General features: G+C 46.8%; 1 protein-coding gene across 2 annotated transcripts in view; it reads right to left on the bottom strand.

The window, feature by feature from the left end:
* Positions 1-21,899, bottom strand: part of SPTA1 (spectrin alpha, erythrocytic 1) — a 64,704-nt gene that overhangs the window by 29,943 nt on the left and 12,862 nt on the right. For both annotated transcript variants that reach the window (XM_049634731.1, XM_049634730.1), the window contains exons 11-26: positions 20,696-20,833; positions 19,993-20,103; positions 18,431-18,508; positions 18,128-18,283; positions 16,522-16,726; positions 14,881-15,062; positions 12,762-13,005; positions 11,403-11,525; positions 8,323-8,540; positions 7,454-7,546; positions 5,186-5,323; positions 4,266-4,417; positions 3,962-4,148; positions 2,299-2,400; positions 1,236-1,327; positions 310-454 (exon numbers count right to left, since the gene is read on the bottom strand). In XM_049634731.1, coding sequence (XP_049490688.1) covers positions 310-454; positions 1,236-1,327; positions 2,299-2,400; positions 3,962-4,148; positions 4,266-4,417; positions 5,186-5,323; positions 7,454-7,546; positions 8,323-8,540; positions 11,403-11,525; positions 12,762-13,005; positions 14,881-15,062; positions 16,522-16,726; positions 18,128-18,283; positions 18,431-18,508; positions 19,993-20,103; positions 20,696-20,833 — 2,364 coding nt within the window. The remainder of the gene's footprint in view (positions 1-309; positions 455-1,235; positions 1,328-2,298; positions 2,401-3,961; positions 4,149-4,265; positions 4,418-5,185; positions 5,324-7,453; positions 7,547-8,322; positions 8,541-11,402; positions 11,526-12,761; positions 13,006-14,880; positions 15,063-16,521; positions 16,727-18,127; positions 18,284-18,430; positions 18,509-19,992; positions 20,104-20,695; positions 20,834-21,899) is intronic.

The raw sequence follows: 21,899 nt of genomic DNA, 5'->3' as shown, positions 1-21,899 counted from the left end.
ATCCTGGGTGTGGCCAGTTCCCCCTCTGTCTGAGGCTGTGGGCCTTCTGTATGGTCTAGGCACCTGGAACCCACTACAGAGGTACTTGGACAGTACAGGTCATTGCAATATGCTTTTCCCTCTGTGTTCATGGTCCTGGGCATGTCCTTTTGGTGCACCTGCTGTAGGGACAGATCTAAAAGCAAGTATGGAGTAAGATAAGGAGAAGTATAAGAGTGTGGGACTGGGGAATGAAAGCAATAATGAGGGCATGGACAGGTGTAAATGAGAGGGGGGGACGTTGGGACACCTTGGGAGCGCACACCTCACCTTCTCTTCCAGAGGCATAAGGTCTCTCTCAAAGACCTCATGCTGCCGCTGAAGGGCCTGAACGCTGAACAGGTCTGAGCCGGGATCAGCAGCCCTGAGGGCCTGGAGCTTCTTCTCAATCTGCTCCTTCGTGTCATCTGCTTCTCTGGTTCACGAGAGGAAAAGACTAGAGTGACAGTGGATTCCACCGGCAGACCAGCTGGCTCCAAGGAAGTCATTTCTACCATCATCCCCGTCACCCTTTCCGATGTGCTAGAATGTAGGCTCATTGAATTGTCCCACCAATACCTGAGGCATAGGTACAATTACCATTCCCATTCTCTATAGGCAAAACTGAACCCCACGGGGGCCATTTTCTCAAGGTTATTCCACCGCCACCTGGTGGAGCCTGTCTGCACCAGCTGGCCTGGCTGCAGAGTGCACCCTTGACTGCTTCCTGGCTTTCCACCTTCAGTCCTTCTAAGCAGCCAGACCCGTCTGCATTTTCCTTTCTCTCCTCTGCATGCTCAAAAATACACGTATACACGGTCAAGGCATTCGGTCACCATTTTTTTGTTTGTTTGTTTGCTTACTCGTCTATGGATGTGTGGACAAAGATTTGGAATCAGATGTAAAAAATGGTCAAATCGATAGTCAGAGCCAATGTGATAACCTGTTGCCTACGGCTAGTTCAGAAATATAATGACTTAAACCTCTTGTGTCTACTCCCCGTTGCATTAACTATCATGCAACCTGCGAATTATGCACCAGGATCCACGAACTAGAAAATTAGAGTTCCTTGTCTGGGAGGACCCCGTGTGCCAAGAAAGGAATCCACTACTGAGACGCCCAACCCCTTCTTATCTCTGTCTCAGGGGTGCTGTGCTGACCGCTGTGCGTCCCCTGCAGTCGTCAGCCTTGGGGGCCTTTCTGGGGTACCTCCTCACCTGTGAAACATCTGGACGGCATGGGCGCTGCCCAGCAGCTGTCGCTGCTCTTCTGCAAGCCTCTGCAAGGAGTCCCAGCGATTATTCAACTCCTGAAAGAAGCAGACACACAGGAGTCCGCTGGAAAGCTAACGCAGGTCGCTCAGCGCTGTCCAAAGACCAGACGAGGCTTGCATCATGTTTCCACGTGATCTCTTCTGAAACTGCACAGGTTTCTTTCTTTCCTGGATAGTTTGAGCTTGGCCCTCATTCATGCTGTTAAGCAAGGGATCATTTTCCTTCCCCAAATGACGTTCCAGGGTGGAACCATCAACCTTAGATCAGCAACCGATGTTTGCTGCTGCAGAGACTAATTACAGTCTCCAAAAGGTGAATGGAATACGTTGCCTTGGTAGTTAGAAGTTTTTACCATATTTCTGCATCCTAGATTGACCAAGCTAAACAACCACTTAGAGCTGTACTTCTTTATAAAGAGGAAACAAGTTATTCCTATGCACACGCCTTCTCCCTCTCACCCCATGTCGACTGCCATAAAAGAGACAGAGGACACATCTTCCCTGGTTTATGACAACCCAGAGAGCTGGAGCGGACCTCCCACTCACGTTCATCAGATCTTTTATAAAATCTTTATGATTTTAGGTCCCGATCTAAATCAGGTCTAGAATGCCCCCACCTCCCATCTCTACTGACCTATAGTTTTCTCCTTCCTTCATCCAATCTCATCAGCGCTTGTCCCTTCCACTAAGCTTTCCTGACTAACCCTTTTCCACTGTCAGAGCTTCTTAACTGCATTTTGTTTGTATTCATGGGTTTGGGCATGAATTTTCCATGTTTGTAAGAAAAGATGGAGGTATGTGCTGCGATCTATAGATTTCAGATCAGTTTAAATATATACATGGTTAGACCGTTTGAACTATTGTCTTTGACCTTATCTGAAGCCAGCTTTAGACCTTCTGCCCGTTCTAGCTGATCTGTGGAATATGACGCTGAATGTATTTAAGTGAGACGTAGACCCCCAGACCTCAGCCTGGCGGTGAGGAGAAATGGAAGAAGCTTCACTTACCTGACGTAGCTGAGCTCCTTCTGGCGTTAGAAGCTCTTCAAACAGAAGATCATCTGCCACCTGGTTGATATCCCTCAGCCGAGGCTCATTGGCCTTCAGATCCTGGGTGGGAACATTTGTCCAAAGCGGTATAAATCCCCTTCTCAGGAATCTTCATACCTTCCGGCTCACCTCTGCCCCAACTTGACTAGATATTAAATATACTGCTAACCTCGCCTGCGAAGCACAAGAAGATGCCCTCCGATCTGCTGCTAAGAAGAGTTACCTTTAAACTCCCTGACCCTCTGTGGCTATCAAGAACTTGGCAAGAGAGCTTCTATTTTTCTGGAGTGTGGAGCACATCCAGTTTCCTAGATTCCTTAAAATTCTCTCCTGGATTAAGTGACGCCATCAAAGGAGTCTCTCCCTGAGCCGCATACTGTGGCTTCCAACCAATACAAATTCCTTTGCCTTCTATAGAATTTCACAGACTAAGCTGCGACCTGCTTGCTTTAGGTCATGTTGTAAGAAACTTCTCTGAGGAGCTCAGCACCACACCTATGGGGACGATATTGTCCATTACATTGTACAAAGGCCTCCTCGTGGGAGGCCATGAGCTTCCTCGTGGGAGTGTCATTCTTGGTGTTCTTTTATAATTTTGTCCTTGCCTCCCTTCCTTTCACTATCCTCTTTTCTCTTTCCTTATGTATTCCATGTATGTGTATATATAATCCATATAATCCTTATTATCTATCTATCTATCCATCATCTCTCTATTTATCTATCATCTATCTACCCATGTCTACCTATCTATCATCTATTTATCTATCTATCTATCTATCGATATCTATATCTATCATCTATCTATCTATCTATCCATCCATATGCCTGTGTATCTATCCATCTATCTACCCAGATTTCTACCTATCTGTCATCTATCTGTCCTCTATCTATCTATCATCTATCTATATGTCACCTTGAATTCTATGTAGAAGGCATCATAAGAAAAAGAAAGGAAAGGAGAGGTTTATATTTGCCACTAGATAATGTATGGAATAAATCTGTGAGAACAGAGGACAGAGGGTTTTAGGCAGGCAGAAACTTAGAAACTGTCTAGCTGTAGGGGCACCTGGGTGGCTCAGTCAGTTAAATGTCCAACTCTTGATTTTGGCTCAGGTCATGATCTCATGGTTTGTGGGATTGAGCCCCATGTCAGGCTCTGGGATGAGAGCTCTGGAGACTGTTTGGGATTGTCTCTCCATCTCTCTCTCTCTCTCTCAAAATAAATAAATAAAAACTTAAAAAAAAAAAAAAAAGAAACTGCTTAAGTGTAAAGCCAGGTTGTTTTCCCACCTTCCCACCCCAGCTTCCCCCCTCAACCTGAGCTCCCAGAACACAGCGCAGTGTGGGGCAAGTGCTGAAGAACTCAGGGAGACCAGCAGTCCCAGAAGGGTCTAGGAGCAGCAAGGACCACAGGCTGCTGAGTCAGGGACTAATCTCCTCTGTGTTTTCCTTCTAGCTCCAATACCCAGGCAGGGATTTGAAATGTGGGACCCTCAGCAGCTCTGGGACGGATATTTAGCAAATGTGAAGTTGAACAACCGCTTAGGGGCAGGCGTGGAATAAATGGAAACAGTAGTCACTTCCAGAAAGCCGTCTAGAGGAGAAAGTCGCTCGTTCTCACCGTTTGGAACTCGTCAAACTTCTTCTGCAGCTCCCAGACATCATCCAGTTCCACCCCGGTGTTCTCTGCCTTTTTCTCTTGGATCCACTCCAGCATGTCGCCCGCCTCATAGGCCAGCAAGAACTCATTGTAGCGTTGCAGCAGGCGACATCTGCGTTCCTCGGCCTTATCGAGGAGGGAGCGGTACCTGCGCGGAACCAGGGAGAAGGGGAAGGCGTCGTGAAACACGAAACATGAGACGCGTCTTTGCCAATAAGAAATGATTAGCCAAGTACTGTCTGGGTTGGCAGCCTCCAGAACTTACTGCTTCTCAATCTGTTCCTGGCGCTCAGTGATGCTGCCTGGTTCTTCTCGTCGCCGCTGTGGGAGCGTGGGAAACTCATCGTGAGCCAGTTTCCTGACGTAGACAGCGGGCACAAAGCCTTGGTGGTCACCAGCTTCCACCTTCCACCAGTCCTGAGGAGAGAGAGATCCCCACTCCTTCCTTAGGTCTCGGAAAAACACAGGTAGGAGAGGCTTCAACTCTCATAACGAAGCCTGTAGGCACAGGCACAGGCTGAGGGCAAGAGAAGCAAACCACTGCTTACGACTGGCGTGTGATTTTCACAGATGTTGGAGGAGGTAAATAAGGACTTGCAGGGATTGTACAAGTCAGCCTCTGAAATCAAGGATCTTGACGTGTGACATTAGACCTTTAACTATGGTGGGGGTTTTCAAAAACCTTCTTTTTCAAAAAAGTTGTTTGAGCTCTTTTGAAAAGAGCCAATATTTGGTTACTTTTCTCACAGACCCGTCTCTGCCACATTGAAGAAAACCGAGTGGACAAAAGACTTCTCTTTTTTCAGGGTCCCCCTAGCCCCGACCATTGGCGTCCCATCACTAGGGCCATTGGCACAGAAGGGAGACAAGCAAGGAGACGAGAAGAAAGGGACAGTTTAGTATCGCAGACCTGCCATTCATAGCTTATATGTCTTTGGGCTAATTACTGAAGCTTTTTGGGTCTTCATTTGGTTCACTGTAATTGGTGTTGTAACCCCAAAATATAACTACAGGATCTTACAAGATATCTGGAAGAAAGTTACGACTTAATAGATTATGGCGATTTAAGAGAGACCGCAGTAGAAAGGTGTTGGAGGCCAAAACATGGGTATCTGGCAAGGTTGGGCGAGTTGACCGTGGAAGGGCCGTCTTGCCGACGGGAAGAAGGTCAGAAGAGAGACTCACCTTGTTGATGGAACTGAGCAGAGTTAAGACGTCATCTTTCTTCATGGTGACTTCTCGATTGCTACGGGCCTCGAAGTCATACAAAGCCACCACCCTCTGTTCTCGGGCAGCTCCCTCCACTGGTGCAGCCTGTTGTTGCTGGACAAAAGCAGGAAGCAGATCATGTCAGGCACGTGTTGGACCCAAGGGTGGTGGGTTGCCCTGGGCTGAACGGAAGGGAGAGCCTCGGGCTGGAACCTCCCGCATGGCTGCCATAAGAGACAGATTGCAACATGTCGCTCCCAGAGATATTCTCCACCCTGATGCAAGAGGGGACAGGCCGGCTGGGGAATATGAACACAGAGTGAGCAAGTGAGTTTGTAGTTTGTCAGAAACATGGCAAATGTTCTAAGCCACCAGTTCGTAAAGCAGGTAATAAGGGATTAAATGCACCAACATTTCAGAAGATTGTTTGAGAAAATGAAAGACCCACTATCTCTCATCACCTTCTCCATTTCCTGGGCCTCCACTGACAATCCTTCCAACCTCTTTAAAAAAAAATTTTTTTTAACATTTATTTATTTTTGAGAGCGAGAGAGAGAGAGACAGAGCATGAGTGGGGGAGTGGCAGAGAGAGAGGGAGACACAGAATCCGAAGCAGGTTGCAGGCTCTGAGCTGTCAGCACAGAGCCTGATGTGGGGCTCAAACTCACGGACCGTGAGATCATGACTTGAGCCAAAGTCGGATGCTTAACCGACTGAGCCATCCAGGTGCCCCAATCCTTCCAACCTCTTAACCCTTAAATTATCATGTCAAGAAAATGTGGGCCTTTGTTTTTATGTTTTATTTATTTTTGAGAGCAAGAGAGACAGAGCATGAGCAGGGGAGGGGCAAAGAGAGAGAGGGAGACACAGAATCCGAAATAGGCTCCAGGCTCCGAGCTGTCAGCACAGAGCCTGATGCGGGGCTCGAACCCACAGACTGCAAGATCATGACCTGAGCCGAAGTCGGACACTCAACCGACTGAGCCACCCAGGTGTCTCCTGGCCTTTGTTTTTAGAGATGGGTGACCTACAGCACAGGAGAGGCCACAGAATTTCATAAATTGAGACCATAAACTGAGATCAAAGACCTTGTATCTCTCTTTAGCAAGCAACCTGCTCTCCAAGGTATTTGATTTCCTACCGATATACTTTCTGCCAACATCACATCTCTGAGAGAAGGAACAAATTACGATCCCCCCTTTGTAAGCAATGGCTCACCCCTTCTTCAGATCAGAGCGGAGGGTGTATACCTCCCCTCACAGGCCCCTCTGGTTTTCTATCCCTCGAGTACTGCGTGTCCTCCACACACACAGACGCACACCCGTCTGCTCGTTTAGGCTCCACCGCGCCAGCCGAGGACGGCGGGCACGCAGGCTCTGTGCACACATGGTTACTGGGCATACACCGCCTGTCTGTTGTCTACTCCTGGCATGTGAGTCCACGGCCTCTCCTTAGAAAGGCTGTTCCTGGTGTTTCTGTTGTTCCTTCCACTACCCCAAAGAGGCGCTCCCATCCTCCTCGGAAGAAGCCTCCACTGCTGGCTCTGGCTCCGGGCCAGCCTCACATTCTCCACCATTCACATGCGCCATATCCCAAATGCACCTGGCCATTCTGTGCCCTGGTGCTTCTTGCCTAGAGAAGCCCTTCCTGTCCTCATCTGCACAGTGAACCACCTTAAAAAAATAACTCAGATAAAGCGGTTCGCCTCAGCTGTGAGGATCTTCCTAGCCTCCAACACTCTTATTTCAGGAGAGGGGAACACTCTTTTCTTTGAGACCCTTTCTCCTGTTCATGTATCTATCATATGCGCTTATTTGCTGAAATCTCTGATCTCCTAATAGACTGGAACTGTCCTGCTGTTGGGATTATTTTTTATTCCGGTTCGCATCGGGTAGACATCTAATAAATGTATAAAAACAACTAAGAAGGAAGACAAGGAATCAGGAAGGACTGTAAGAATGAGATATAAATAAAGGATAGGAGTGGGAATATAAAAGGAAGGAAAACAGAAAACAAGAGTACATCAATGAGAACGTGATCGCTCTTACGAGGAGAACCCCTTCCGGATTAAATCTCTGCAAACGCTATGAAGAGGCTACAATTTCTGCTGATAAGGACCCTAGAATTTAGCATTTTCTTTGCAATTGTTTCCCAGTTATTGGAAGTAAAAGCCAGTCATAAAGAGAGTCCTGTGTCCTCTGGTGGGGATTGTGGCTTCTGGCATCTCAAAGCCAGAATTCTCACCTGGCAGGCCTCCGCCTGGTCCCTCAGGGCTTGCATACTGTTCCCAAAGGCACTCAGGTCCACCAGGAAGGCCTCGTGCTTCTTCAGAAGAGCCTGGATTTGTTGAGGAGGGATCGTTAGAATCGAATACAGGAAGAACGCTATGCATTCCTGGGGGTGGTGGGGCTATAGTCTCGGGTTATATCGGTTGTCCTCATTCTCGGTAAGAGACACTTTCCATCTATAATAAAGAGGTCTTTTGTTAACTATAAATTGACAAGGAGTAGGAAAACAGGAGTTCGAAGGTCAACAATTTCGATATATTTGCTTAATCAAAACGAACTCAAAATAGCACGAGTGTTTTATCAACACACATCACAGCTAGTGACGTTACTGTGTAGGATTCAACATTAGCATACTTTAGATGCCCACTGCAATTATCCCCAGCACTGAAGTTTTGCTAAATACGATACTGGCTTACCATAAGGCAATGAGCAAGACCTAGAAGATAATTATGACCCTTAGGGTACATGTCTGCCCGGTTTTATTTCAATAAAGTAATTACAGCGCATATATGTTAGAACCATGGTTGGTTTGCAAAATTCCAAGGCTAGCCTTAGAAGGTTAGGATGGGACCAAGACAGGGATGGCTCTCTGGTCATGCCTTTTCGGGTTTAGATAATCTTTAAGGAATCTACAGATCTCTGTGGGATCGGGAAAATGTAGTGTACCTCTTAGGACCTGTGTCCACTGCAAGGTTATCCCAGCTGGTGAAGGCCAAATGTGTTTACTCTGGAAACCCCAAAGAATCTAACAGAGCGTGCGGCTGTCCCGCAGTCTCGTGCCATTTGGTACGTACTAGACGATGTCCACCCCCATGCCCCCCTTACCCCAGCTGCTTCTTCATCGGCCCCATAGTTAGTGTTGTCTACAATAGGCGCCTTCTCTTGGATCCACGCTTCGGCTTCATGCAGGTCAGCCAGGTACTGCTGGAACTGGACATTGGCCTCAAGGTCGTTCTGCCGTCTAGCTGCTCGAGCCTGGAGAGACTCCATGTTGTCATTCAAAGCCTTGACCCTGGAGGCCACATCTTCTGCAGCAAAGTGCCCTGTGGAGTAGTTAGTTAAAAGAAGGGTGAGTACTCCCTTCCTTAACATCACCATACCTCACTCCTTTTGGTGACCTGGGAGAGACAGAGAGGGAGGTAGGAGGACGCTACCATGGGCAGTCCGTGTGGTGATGATAGAAGATGGGTAGACGTGCGTGGCGGTGAGTGGGGTGGTGTGGTCTGTAACACATGGACCTGAAACAGAATACCCAGGTGTGGGTCCTGCTCAGAGTTCCAAAAACATATACCGTCTAGAGTAAACAGAAAATCCAACTGATCGTTGCTGCTGGCCGGAAGGTGCTTAGTACATAGGAACAACTAGAAAACTGGGCAGATCTCAAGATCCGATGATGTTCAGGCAACAGGCAGAGGATCGTGACTCATGAGAGAAGGGGCAGAAATGACATGTGCCCCCCATGCACGGGGCAGTCTCTAGGCTGTGCCGGAGGGTGAAGCCGGCTATCACACTAAGCTCAGCAGGCAGACCAGAGCTGGGGCAGGTGGGACAGCCGGAGCCCACGGAGCAGAGGGCCGAAGAAGGGTGCCGCACAGAGATGGGGCTTCGGAGGTGTGTGCCGAGGTCCCCTCGCAGGTGAGACTGGTGCCCCCTTGCGCACGTGTGTAAGAAGACCCGTCCAGGTGAGGACAAGGTGGCTGCAAAGCAGGAGGCCCCACTTCCCTGGGGCCCACACAGGGCTGCAGATAAAGTCAGCGCCCAGCAAAGTGCACTGGGATTACAACACATGAGCTGAGTTCTGGCAGAATTGCACCCCAGTAGTGGCCCCGTCTCTAAACCAGCTCCAGGATGCAGTCTTCCTTGGGGGTTCCGAGAGGCTCAGTGATTGCCATACCCAACAAACGAAGAACAGCACACCAGGTTATACTGTAATCAAATTTCTGAAAATCAGCGATGAAAAGCATAAAAGGGTAAGAGAGAAAAGAGACACATTCCACACGGGGGAGCAGAGATTGTGGCGAGAGCGGACTTTACATCAGAAACCCCGCAAAGTCAGAAGACAATTCAGCAGTGTCTTTAACGTACGGAAAGACAGACGCTGTCTCTCAAGAATTTTATGTCTCCTGAAAATGGGTTTCAAAAAGAAGGCAAGGGGCGCCTGGGCGGCTCAGTCTGGTTAAGCGTCTGACTCTTGGTTTTGGCTCAGGTCACGATCTCAAGTTTCGTGAGTTTGAGCCCCACGTGGGCTTTGCTCTGACCGTGCAGAGCCTGCATGGGATTCTCTCTCTCTCTGCCCCTCTCCTGCTCTCTCTCTCTCTCTCTCTCTCTCTCTCTCTCTGTCTCAAAATAAATAAATAAACTTAAAACATTATTTAACGGTCACCCTTTCAGATACTGAAACGGAAAATTTTAAAACAAAAGAATAGACAAGTGTATATTCTATTCACCGTTAGAACAAAAGGGCATTATCACACATCATGCAGGGAACCTCACTGTGCATTTATGAAAGAAAGCCTATGAAAAAGGCAAGTAATGTGTTAGCATTATTATGAAACCCACAAAACCACAAGTGGAGAATCACTACTCTAAACTAAACACACATACACACAACTCCCCTAGACACATACCCCACAGAACTATCGCTACTAAACATATATGGAGAGAAAAATGGAATCACAAAAAAATACATGATAACCCAAAGACTGTGGAAACTGGTAAGGAGAAGTAAATAACAAGATGCTAGATTTAATTGTAACCATATTGATAATTGCATTAACTGCAAATGGTCTAAACAATCCCAATAAAAGGGAGAGATTATCAGATTGTGTAACATAAATTCAAAGCTTAACTGCATGCTGTCTACAAGAAATCTGCTTTAAACGTAAAGAAACAGAGTACGAGCAGAGATAGAGAAATATATATTGTGCAAAGATGAATCAAAGACAGCTGGTGTGACTGTATTAGAGTCGTGCTAAGTAGGCTTCAGGGTATGACCAGGGATACGGAGAGCTATACCATAATGTTAAGGATTTAAATTCATCCAGAAGGCACAACAAGCCTAAATATATCCGCACACAATTAACATAGCTTCAAAATACATGAAACGGAAACTGATAGAACTGAAAGAAATAGACAAAATCCACAATTACAATTGGAGATTTCAAGGAAAAAAAAATAAGGTGAATCACTATAATAACATAGCAACCACAAATGAATCACTGTTGAGATCTGAATTTTTGCAGAGCCATGTGAATTTTAAACTATACTTTCGATAACTGGATCCTGGCTGGCAACGATTTATTCTTTTTCTGGCCCCAATTTATTTTTGAATCAAGAGAGAAACAATCCCAGTGTAATCTACTGTTGCTTGGAATTTGATGCTTGGTTTTGAGTATCATATTTAAGCAGTAGGGGTTTCTGAAGACGGGAGGCCAGGAGGGAAGAGACATATCAAGACTATATAAAGTAAGGGATTTAAATAAATGGTGCTATTTACCATCAAGACTATAAGACATCGGGAACCTAAGGCAAGTCTTCACAGATCTGGAAGCTCCCAAGTGGGGAAAGGGTGTGATCTGTTTTATGGGGCTTTAGAACTTCAATTCTAAATTCTGCAACTCCTAGAGAATATATCGGTTATTGGCATAAAATCTTTTCTTTATTGGCTTAATTGGAAAATAGAAATGACTGGTTTGTGAGGTAGGAGGGTTCCTATTATTGGAATATATAAGCAACATTGTGTCATCATTGCACCTGTCAGAAATGCCCAAGGGGAATTTCTGCATTGAGGCGGAAGGTGGATCATTTGTATCTTTCAATTCCCATGAAGCCCTAAAATGGAACAAACTTCTTCCCTTAAGTTTAACATAGTGATGATTGGCCAGTTCAACCAGAACCGATCGTACCTTCCTCTACCATTTTGTTTCCCCTCTCCGTTATCGTTCGGACGTGTGGCTCATGATTGGCGATGTCATCCTGGATGACCTGGTGTCTGTTCAGAAGTTTCTTGGAGGCAATCAGGTCCTTGCCTACAAAGAAAAATAATTTCAGGGCCTGGTGTGGTTCTAGTGTAGAGAATAAGAAGAGGCTAAGTCTATTTCTTTGTAACTCTTCGACCTACAAGTTCTTCTTTTGAGGTTGTGATCTCTGAGTGCACTTCCCGAAATTTATATTATTTGTCTGAATTAACTCTGCTCAGCGTTGTTCTTCCCCTTGCCTCTTTGTGCTGAGAAGTTTCAATTCCTCATTTTACAAAAGACGATAAATAAATCACTGTTCTCTTCCGAAGATAGGTAGAGAGGCGAGTAACTCCTCAGCTAAAACTTCCAATATCTTGCAACCAATTGTCTTTCATCAGATTACTTTCTAAAAGGTAGGCTCTTGCACTGACTAATACCCATGGGTGTCAGAAAGTTATTAAATCTTCCAACTTAGGTTGTTTCACCAAGAAAATGGTGTGTTATCTGTCTTGAAGTTTTCTTTGTTAAGATTAGAAATGACATATAAATGCCTCCCTTGCTGTTAACATTCACAAGCACCTCCTAAGTGGTATGCATGCTTAATTTTCCTCCACCTTCTTGGCTCCCGAGTTCCAGGTGTTGACTTTACCCTCCCCTGTCTCCTGTCCACGGGTTCCTCCCTCTTCCTTCAACATTCCCTTCCTTATACTTCCCACTAAATGACTTTCCAGAAAATGTGCCTATGGACTCTTCAAAGAGGTCTTTTCTCTTCTAGAAGTTTTCCCAGACTGTCGTCATCATCGGCTTCTCATAGACGTGGCCACTGAGTTCTCCTTCCACCTGTGGCCTCCCACTGATGACCTGACAGCTCCTTAAAGACAGGAAGTCTGTACTTTCTCTGCTGTTCTGCCCCCTTTTACCCTTTCAGAAGCGCAGATCATTACGAAAGGGAGGCACTGACGCTACGGACAAAATCACTTGGTACCTTAAACACTAACCATGGCTGCTCAGCCAATGACCTTGGCAATACGTTAGAGTAAGTAGCGAAAAGCTGAGCACTCCATCTCTTCCCAGAGGTCTTCCATTCACAACACTGTTTGTGACTTATTCTAGGAGGTAAACTTTTCAGTATGAATTTTTTAAAAAACCTCCTATGGAAGACTGGAAAATATTTTCCCGAGTGTGCGGGGAGAAAGCTGAGAGTAAACCCTGAAAGCACCCCCACCATTGCGTCCCAGCTCTCTCAAAAGGTCTGCACACCTGGACCTCCCCCGTGGCTCTGCCCACTCATGGTCAAGGACTCACCAAGGTAGGTGGAAGCCACGGAAGGCTCTGTCTCTTCTATCCAGGCTTCCTCATCCTCTGTGTCCCTGAACAGCTGCAGCAGGTGCAGAAAGTCAATGAGCTTCTTTTTCCGGGTGGCCAGTGGCTCCTTCAGGGCTTCAAACCGGGACACCAGGGACTCCCGCCTTGCTTGTATGTCACCAGCATTGGGATGGCCTATTCCTTCAAAATATGCTGCCAGGTCTGTGAGGCTGTCCACCTGATCCTGAGGGAGAGACGGAATAGGTGTCAGGAAATCCCATCATTTAAATGTTTTTTTGTTTTAGATTTATTTATTTCTGAGAGACAGAGAGAGACAGAGCGCAAGCAGGGGAGGGGCAGAGAGAGGGAGACAACAGAATCCAAAGCAGGCTCCAGGCTCTGAGCTGCCAGCACAGAGCCCGACGCAGGGCTTGAACCCACGAACTGTGAGATCATGACTTGAGCCAAAGTCAGACGCTCAACTGACTGAGCCACCCAGGCGCCCCAGGAAATCCCATCATTTAGTAGAAAGGGGTGTGGGGGGATGGCATGGGGAGGTCGTGGGGAGAATTAACTCCCATTGGTACCGTGTGACGACTTCTAATCACATCCGTGAGACAGTGTGGCAGGGGTTGCTAGATTGAGGACCCCTTCTTCACCTAAGAGCTATTTATAGGAAAGTAATTCTTAAGCCACTTTGCAGAAAGACTGAATATGTATAGAGCGTGCCAAGGGAATCAGGGAAACCACAATAATCAGAGCCTTAACTGTCGGGGAGTGTTAATAAATCGTGGCCCTGAGCAAAATGGAGGGAGCCTTTCTCTCTCGGCTCCCCTTCTGCTCCTTTTCTCCCCTTAACCTAAGCTGCAGCTGTAACTAACACGGGAACTTCCCAGGCTGAACTTGGTTGTGTAGCAGGAACAATGCCCAGGGGATGAAATGTGAGGCTTCCAAAAGGAATGTCGCTGTTTTTGGTACCTCATTTCAACCTCCATCAACCGCCCCCCGCCCCCCACACCTGCCACCATGGGGGGCAACCGAAGAGTCTGGGTTTGTTTCAAGTTTTCTTTTCCTGTAGATTACTCTGTCTGTCCCAGTTAACCCAAAGAGCGGACATCATAAAAGTGTATTTTAATAAGACAGATCAGTAGGACTTTCTAGGGAACAACAGTCATTTTTATTTTTATTTTTATTTTTTTTTATTTTTTTTTTCAACATTTTTTATTTATTTTTGGGACAGAGAGAGACAGAGCATGAACGGGGGAGGGGCAGAGAGAGAGGGAGACACAGAATCGGAAACAGGCTCCAGGCTCCAAGCCATCAGCCCAGAGCCTGACGCGGGGCTCGAACTCACGGACCTCGAGATCGTGACCTGGCTGAAGTCGGACGCTTAACCGACTGCGCCACCCAGGCGCCCACAACAGTCATTTTTAAATACAAGCTAGGACCCCGGGGGATGAGAAAGTGAGTCAGCTAGAAGCGGGCTCTCCGGAACATCACACACAGTGTCTACACTCTAACCACTCCGTGGATGAGCTTAAGTCACAGTCTGGTGGGATGTCAGGGGGATAACCCCGAAACTAAGAGCCTAACGTATCTGCATCATAGTCCTCGCCCTGCTGGCAACGTTCTCCGTGACCTCGTGGAAGTCGCGTCACCGCTGTGGGCTTCAGTGTTCTTAACTAAAACATAAAAGAAGTGGGATTCGAGATATTTCCAAGCTTTGCATCCCGGGGTGCCGGAACAGGAGGAGGCAATGTTGTCCAAACCTTCTCGTACAGGTGAGAATCGGGTGAAAACACACACCGGAGGTGACCTAACTAGTGAGTGACGAGCCGAAATACGAAGCCCAAGTTTCTGGCAGGGAGGGTGTGATGCCAAAGGTAGGAGAGCCCACAAAGCCCCACGAGCCACGGGGTTCTGACAGAGGCCACGGGCACCCAGCGCCATGGCCACGTTAGAGAAGATCTGAGGAAGGGGCAGCTGACCAGCTAAAACTCGGGCGGTTTTACCTTTGGTGCCTTGCTCTCTTTTTCTTTCGAGAGTTACTTATCACGAGGGGGCTCGGAGCACGTAGGGGTGCCCCGGCCTACCGCTTGCCAAAGGGCTGGCGACCCACCTGGCGGGTGGCCACAGCGGACTCCAGGAGGCTGTGTTTCCGGAGCAGGCTTTGGATGTCTGCCAGGCCTTTCCCATAGTCCTCGGAGGCAGCCTGCTCTTCTGCCTTTTCCAGCCAGTGTTCTAGGTCCTCCGCATTGTTCTTGAACTGTAGTTCCTGGTTAGCGTCATGCAACTGCGTCCCTGGAAGAAGGCGTTCGGATTGAGACAGGGGCCATCGCTTTCTCGTTACACAATGGCACACCTTCCATCCACGTAAGGAGGAATACAGTATGTTGATGTTCTGATGAGAAAAAGTATAGATACCCATCCCGGACGTGGTTATACAAAAAAAAAAAAAAAAATCACCTTGAATTTGTAGAACTCGGATGGCATTTGTTTTTAAATAGGGTAGCGTTCATTCTCAAAACAAAGGTACACAATCAGTTTATTCCCTGGTGACTTACAGTCCCCCTGTATTAGATTTTAACCATCCTGGGTATTTTCCTACGACGTTTATTACTCTCTAATGAGGCCTCCTTTTCAAAGGAATCCAAACCCAAGTACTGCATTTCTCCAGGGAAGGATAAAATCGGGATTGGCTCCATTTGAAATTTCGAGGTGTCTTTTTTATAAATGTCTTTCTCAGAACATTGCCAGTCCTTCTTAGTCCCCATCATGAGCCACGCCTCATGATTATCTCTTCCAGAAAATGCCTTGATTATCCACACTGTTCTCAACTAAACTCTTCATTCTTTGACCTTACAGCAATTATTTGCATTATATCTGTGAGGCAATTTATGTGTCCCCTGATGGGGGGGAGTAGCAGTGACGTCTTACTGTTACTGTCAGGTTAGATTTTCCCCTAAACCCAAAATTAGAATGCTATCCAACAGAATGAGCCTGGTACATCTCTCCTATAACTAGGGCAGAGTCATGTCTATAGATGGAGTCTGCATCTAACAAGGAGATTATTGATGGGAAAACCTCCTTGTTTGTGTCAATTTACTACAACTGATTTTCTTTTTTTTTTTTTCCAATATATGAAGCTTATTGTCAAATTGGTTTCCATACAACACCCAGTGCTCACAACTGATTTTCTAGAGAAAGGAAGTTAAAGGTGCCTAGAGATTATTCAAGTAGACATACGGCGATTTGTTTTTAAGAGCTTACGGCAGAGCCTGAACACTCTCAAGGAGGCAAAAAAAGCAAGTCGTCAAGCCCTATTTATAAGAATAAATTTAGCAGGAGCATCACATGTGGTGCTGACAGCCTTAATGTCTAAGTTAATAACCCGGGTCATAATATCTCATCTATAGAACCCAAATATGTGAAACTTGAGTTAAGGAGTCTAGTTCTAGGTGCGTAGCCAATGTTGGATTCGTGGCTCCAGAATGTTTATTCGGGAGAAAGAAAAAAAAAGTGGGAGCAAAGTGAAGAAAACAAAAGTAATTTCGCTTAAACCTACATACGTGAAGAGAACATAAAACTGTCCATATCTAATGCTGTGATAAATTCGGGTTGGATTGTAAAAACCCCTTGATCAATACAGGAAGAGACGAACGGCGTTCCTTCTCACGGTGGTCATTCAAGGTAGCAAAGGTGAAAAGGGTAGGTTCCAGAATTTAGGAAGTAGCCTTTGACCAAAACCCTCGCTCCTCACCTTTCTGCTCCATGGCTGCCAGCAGCTCCTTCCAGAGACTGACAACCTCAGCCACACGAGCCATCACCTTGTCCGAGGCGTAGTGATTAGCCTCAATCATTTCCTGGCCAGTTTTCTCCAGCGTGTTGAGCAGGCGTTGATTATCTTGCAACTCCTTTTTGAAGTCTTCTTGCTTTTTAACCCGGCTCTTCAAGTTCTGAGTATCCTGAGACAAGACCGAAGACAAGGAAACTATTAATCTAAAGAATGGGGAGCAGGAATTTTGAGGATAGGGGTCACTTGTCCCTGTAAACACAACGGCATTAAGGAAAGGAAACAAGGCAACAGTCGTGGTCCAAGTACTGAGCCAGAGAAGGTTAGCAAACTCACGTGGCCATCCCCTCCATCTATCCACACAGCACATGTGGCTAATCGATTCTTACACGTATTTCTACAGAGCCTAGATAACTCCTGAAGATTAATTTTGAATAAGGCACGCCATGCAAGTATAAACAATCAGAGAACCGTCATGAAAGGTGACAAGTTTTCCTCATTCCTGTCCTGATACTTGAACCATTCACCCCTTTGCCCCATCTGGAGAAGATCTGTTTACCCTCCATTCCCTGGAGGCACAGCTCCTCTGAAGAATGCAAACACAGGTTATGGAGTTTTACAAAATGAAAGGTACAGATAAGATGCTCAGGATCAAGGTATACACTGAAGACCGAATGAAGTCAAGAAAAGTAAATATTGTGAATAGATATTGGCCTAGAAATTAAGAGACTAATTCCAGCCTTGACTGTAAATGTGGAAGTTTATGAGTATGTATACGTGTATGTAATAGTTTATATTACATAACACCAATGAGTGAAAAATACGCATGTTACACAACCCCAAGGTAGAGAAATCTATGGGTCAGAGGTAACTCAAGAATTTGCCTAAGTCGCATAACCTGAGACAGAACAGGGAGAGAATTCAAGCCCAGGTTCACCTTCTCCAGAATTCATGCTTCAAACGCTTCTGTTAAACTGCCTTTTAAATAACTGTGTAACTTTGGGCAATTCGCTTTCCAATTCAAATCCAAATTCCCTTTCCAATTCAAATCCAAATTCCCTTTCCAATTCAAATCCAAATTCCCTTTCCAATTCAAATTTTATTGGTTTCTCATCAGTAAAAATAAGGAGCCATTCCCTTCTAGATAGGAAACTGTGTAACTCTGTATTACGTCAAACCTTGAGGTTACATTTAGGTTCCTAGTAGCTTTCGGTAAACGTGAACATCCACCAGGATCGGACACAGAGTGTTCCTATTCTAAAGGTGCCCAGGAGAGCAGCAGAGGGGGCCAAGGGACAAGAAGCAGCCTAATAAAAAACAGTCCCTCCCTTTCCCCGTTACATTACAGGACATTAGAAGTTGTGCCAGGGAAGAGGTGAGAGGCAGCAGGGCACGGGAAATCCAGAAGCCAGACTCTTGGCTTTCAGCTTGATATTGCGTCTTGAGGGATTCATGACGCTCCTCTGTAAAGGAGGCTCGCCTGCTGAACACTACCGTCCTTTCCACGCTAAGACTTTCGTCCCCCGAAACTCAGTCCTGCTGAGTGTGCCCAGGAGCTGAAAACCCCGCTTACCTTGTAGTCTTCATCCTCGGCCAACTTTTTCTTCTTGTTGACCCAGTTCTTTAGGTCATCTGAGTCCTCATACAGTTTCTGCAGAAGCCACGAATCCTTCAGCAGTCTGCGCCGCATGGCAGCCCGGGCACGTAGGGCATCCCGCCGGGACAAGAGCTGCAAAAGCCGTGACCACACTCATGGTCAGCACAGCCAAATATGGACACCTGAGATTCACTGCCCACCTCAGTGCCCATGCCCCCAGCGCCTCCCCTGGCCCCTCGGCACAAGCAGGCAGACGTGCGTCTGTGGCCTCGGACGTACGCTATCCCGGAGAGCAGCGATCTTCTCGGAGTCATAATGGTCGTTATCGATCAGCTTGGTGGCATTGTTGTCTAAGGTCTGAAAAACAGAAGCGATAAAAACTGGAGTGGTTTTTCTACTGGGGCCCCTGAGTCAGTGGCCAGCATTTGGCCAACTGTAGACAGGAAGCCTGGAAGTGTGAGAAGGGTACAAGTTTTGGGATCGGAGATCTGGGTACTAGTTCCGACCTCTGTCACAACTTCTGTTTCAAAAATGTATACCTGACAAATTAATTACCCATTTATTCCATAATATTTTTAAAATCTAGTTTATAGTATATGAATTTTGGTGTCACTTGAAGGTGAATAGTTGATCTATTCTGAAGTTTTCAGGAGGATGCACTGTGGATATAGTCATGTCCAGTAGCCAGCACCTTCTCTCTCTCTCTCTCTCTCTCTCTCTCTCCTCTCTCCCCCTGTCTGTTATACATCTGTATCTCTAGCTGCATGGGAACAAGTATCCAAAACGTTTACTCATATTCATTCATCAACTCCTCAGATTTTTAGAGCTCAGAATGGGTTCAGGGATCAGGAATAGGAAAGTAATCTTAAAATAAATGAAGCATGGGGGCAGCTGAGTGGCTCCCTCGGTTAAGCGTCCAACTTCAGCTCCGATCGTGATCTCACGGTGTGTGGGTTCAAGCCCTGTGTCAGGCTCTGCACTGGCAGCTCAGAGCCTGCTTGGGATTCTCTCTCTCTCACCCAAAAATAAATCAATAAACGTTTATAAATGATATCATTTTTAAAAGAATAAATTATTTTAGCTTTCACCCGTGACAATCAACAGAGTGATCACATGGACTGATAAGAGACCATAGTAATCTCCATGTTGACTGAAGATTGACAGACAGGGCTTAGAATTTTATTGTTAGGGTTGTTGCTGCTGGTTGTGGTCCTATATGCAGACGTGTGTGAGTTAAAAGCCAGCACCAGCCTAAGAGACAGCCAAAGACATAGAGTCTACTGGACCAATAAAATCTTCCTGCACTTGTCTGAGCCCTGCTTATACGTTGACCAGTTTCTGGGACATGGTAACGTAGGCTTCACAGGAAGACCGTGGTTGCATTAGATGGGAGACACAAAGCTGAGGATATACAGGAATGCACAGATGTTACTTAGGCATCTAGATTATACCAGAGAAAACTAAATGGAGACATTCCTGGAGAAGATAAAGCTAAATAAGTAATACGTTATAAGTAAAATACCTTTCAAACTTCTAAGTAATGGTTCTCTATCAGATGTGGATCCAATAACAACCATCCACATTGTAGAAAAAATAAGGCAGTCCTGCAATTCATCGGAAAATGGGAATGGCCAAAATCTTTAAAAACTTTCGAAATAACGCTTTGTGGAACAAGAAATGTGACGGCAAGATGGGTATGAATACTTTTCTGGATGTTTCCTCTTTTAAAAATAATCCTCATGTTACGTCTGGCAGTGACACGTGGTCCTCTCTGAGGACGGGAGTTGTCTCATGACGCAAACAAACAGGGAGGCGGCGCCCACACCGGGGGCGCTTCTTACTGTGATCTTCTCCTCCTGGGCATTGAAGGCCTCCTCAAAGTCATCATGCTTCTGCAGAAGGGCTTCCACGCTGCCCAGGGAGTTCCCCAGGTCCTCATCTTCCAGGAAGGCCTGTAGGAGACAGAGAGACACATCTCCGTTCTCCTCACTGGTGAGAATCATTGCTTTTGGAACACCTCTGACGCAGGGACTAAGGATGGAAGGGAGGTGGTGGGAGAGCAAGGTGGGATTAGCACATGGCGGGGTGGTGTGTGGGGACCAACCTCAAACAGCAGGAACTTCAGATGCCTTCCTAATCCTCCCGCACACTTTACCACCTCTGTCTCTGGGTCTGTCCACATAGAATCCGCCCGGCCAATCCAGGCACCATTCTGAGCCCCCAGCGCTGCCTCAAGAGGACCCCTCACCTCCTTCAGGACATCTCTGCTTAACCCTGACTCATCACCACTTTCTATCCCTGATCCCTTAGCACTTTGATACACATTTGGCCTCCTGTTGGCTTGTGGTTAAAGCCTCTCTGCTGTGTATTTGGGTATTTTTCTAGGCTTCTGTTCATGAGGGAATTCTAAGAGCCTCATGGAAAGGGCTGCTCTCTTCTTCTCCCCACGGATCACCCTCCAGGACCTGGGACAAGCCCCAGCCCTCAGCAGCAGCTGTGAGGGTACCGATGGCAGTCCCATGGTAAAGGGTCCCCTCCCGTTACCTCCTGTCGGCTCATCCAGCTGTCCACCTGCTCACTGTCACGATAGAAGAGGTGTAAATACAAGCACTGTTCGTACTGATGATTCCGCTGGTCCCACAGCCCTCGCAGGGCAGCCCAGTCGCTGGCGAGTGTGGTCATCTTTGGAAAGGAGGAGACAACGTGAGCGTCCAGTCAATGCCAGGCCTTCGGAAGGACACGCAAATGAACAAGAAGCGGGCTTTTCTCCGCAGACGTCAATGTCTAGGTGAACAACGTGGCAGGGAAATGAGGGTAAACGCCACAACAGAGGCACAACGATACGCTTAATACGTAGAAATGACGGAGAAGAGATGAATTCCGATGGGAAGAAGCGGGGAGGAGAGTGTGGCAGGTGTTGCACCGAACAGGGATTTAAAGGGTGGGGATGGGGACCGGGATCATAGGAGGGCACGGGGATGGGGACCGGGATCGTAGGAGGGCACACCATGACAGCATCATCACTCCAAGTGATTGTTAGATAATACAAGTGTCCCAGAGCAAAGTGCAGTGTCTAAAAAAGGTGGACGCTGGAGGAAGGTGACGTTTATACAGCACGTAAATGATCGTTCTGAGAGGTTTGCATTCCCTTCTGACAGCCAATAAGAACCCCCAAGGAAAGAGAAAGGTGACATTCTCAAACCCATATGAGCCTTTTTCTCCTGCTCACACATCTGCCCAAGGAATCCCAGTCTATCGGCAATGCTGCCGTGCTAAGTCCAGCAAAAAGGCAGCACAGATTTCTCAGGCTCCCAGGATAATAGGTGCATTTGCAAGGATCTCGGTTTCCTTTGGCAGAAAATTGTTAAAAAAACGAAAATCCCTATTTTTTATTTTTCCCAGAGAGTTCGGGGTGAATTCAAACTATGGCCATCTCAACCTCACCCACCCCCAGCACTGGAGACTGTGATTGGAATCGGATGAAAGGCAAAGAGGCTGCAAATCTTATTTTATTTATCATCCCAAGGAGTTTCGGTGACTCTGCGTCTGAAGCGAAATCTCTCAGGGGTCAGGGGGACGAGGTGAGTCCTTGCGATTCAGGAGGAGACGATCATGGCCAACCTGATTATTCAGCGGGTGGGATTCAGACTGTGTAAAGCTTTCCTGTTATTTAATGTAGATTTGAGAAACACAGGTATAGAAAAATCAGTGCGATTTGAGGTTGTCGAGAGGGGAGAAGAAAGCCAGC

The sequence above is a fragment of the Panthera uncia genome, chromosome F1, assembly GCF_023721935.1.
Source record: "Panthera uncia isolate 11264 chromosome F1, Puncia_PCG_1.0, whole genome shotgun sequence".
NCBI classification, from domain to species: domain Eukaryota; kingdom Metazoa; phylum Chordata; class Mammalia; order Carnivora; family Felidae; genus Panthera; species Panthera uncia.
The sequence above is the reverse complement of the archived record's forward strand: the minus strand, read 5'-3'. Positions and strand labels throughout refer to the sequence as shown.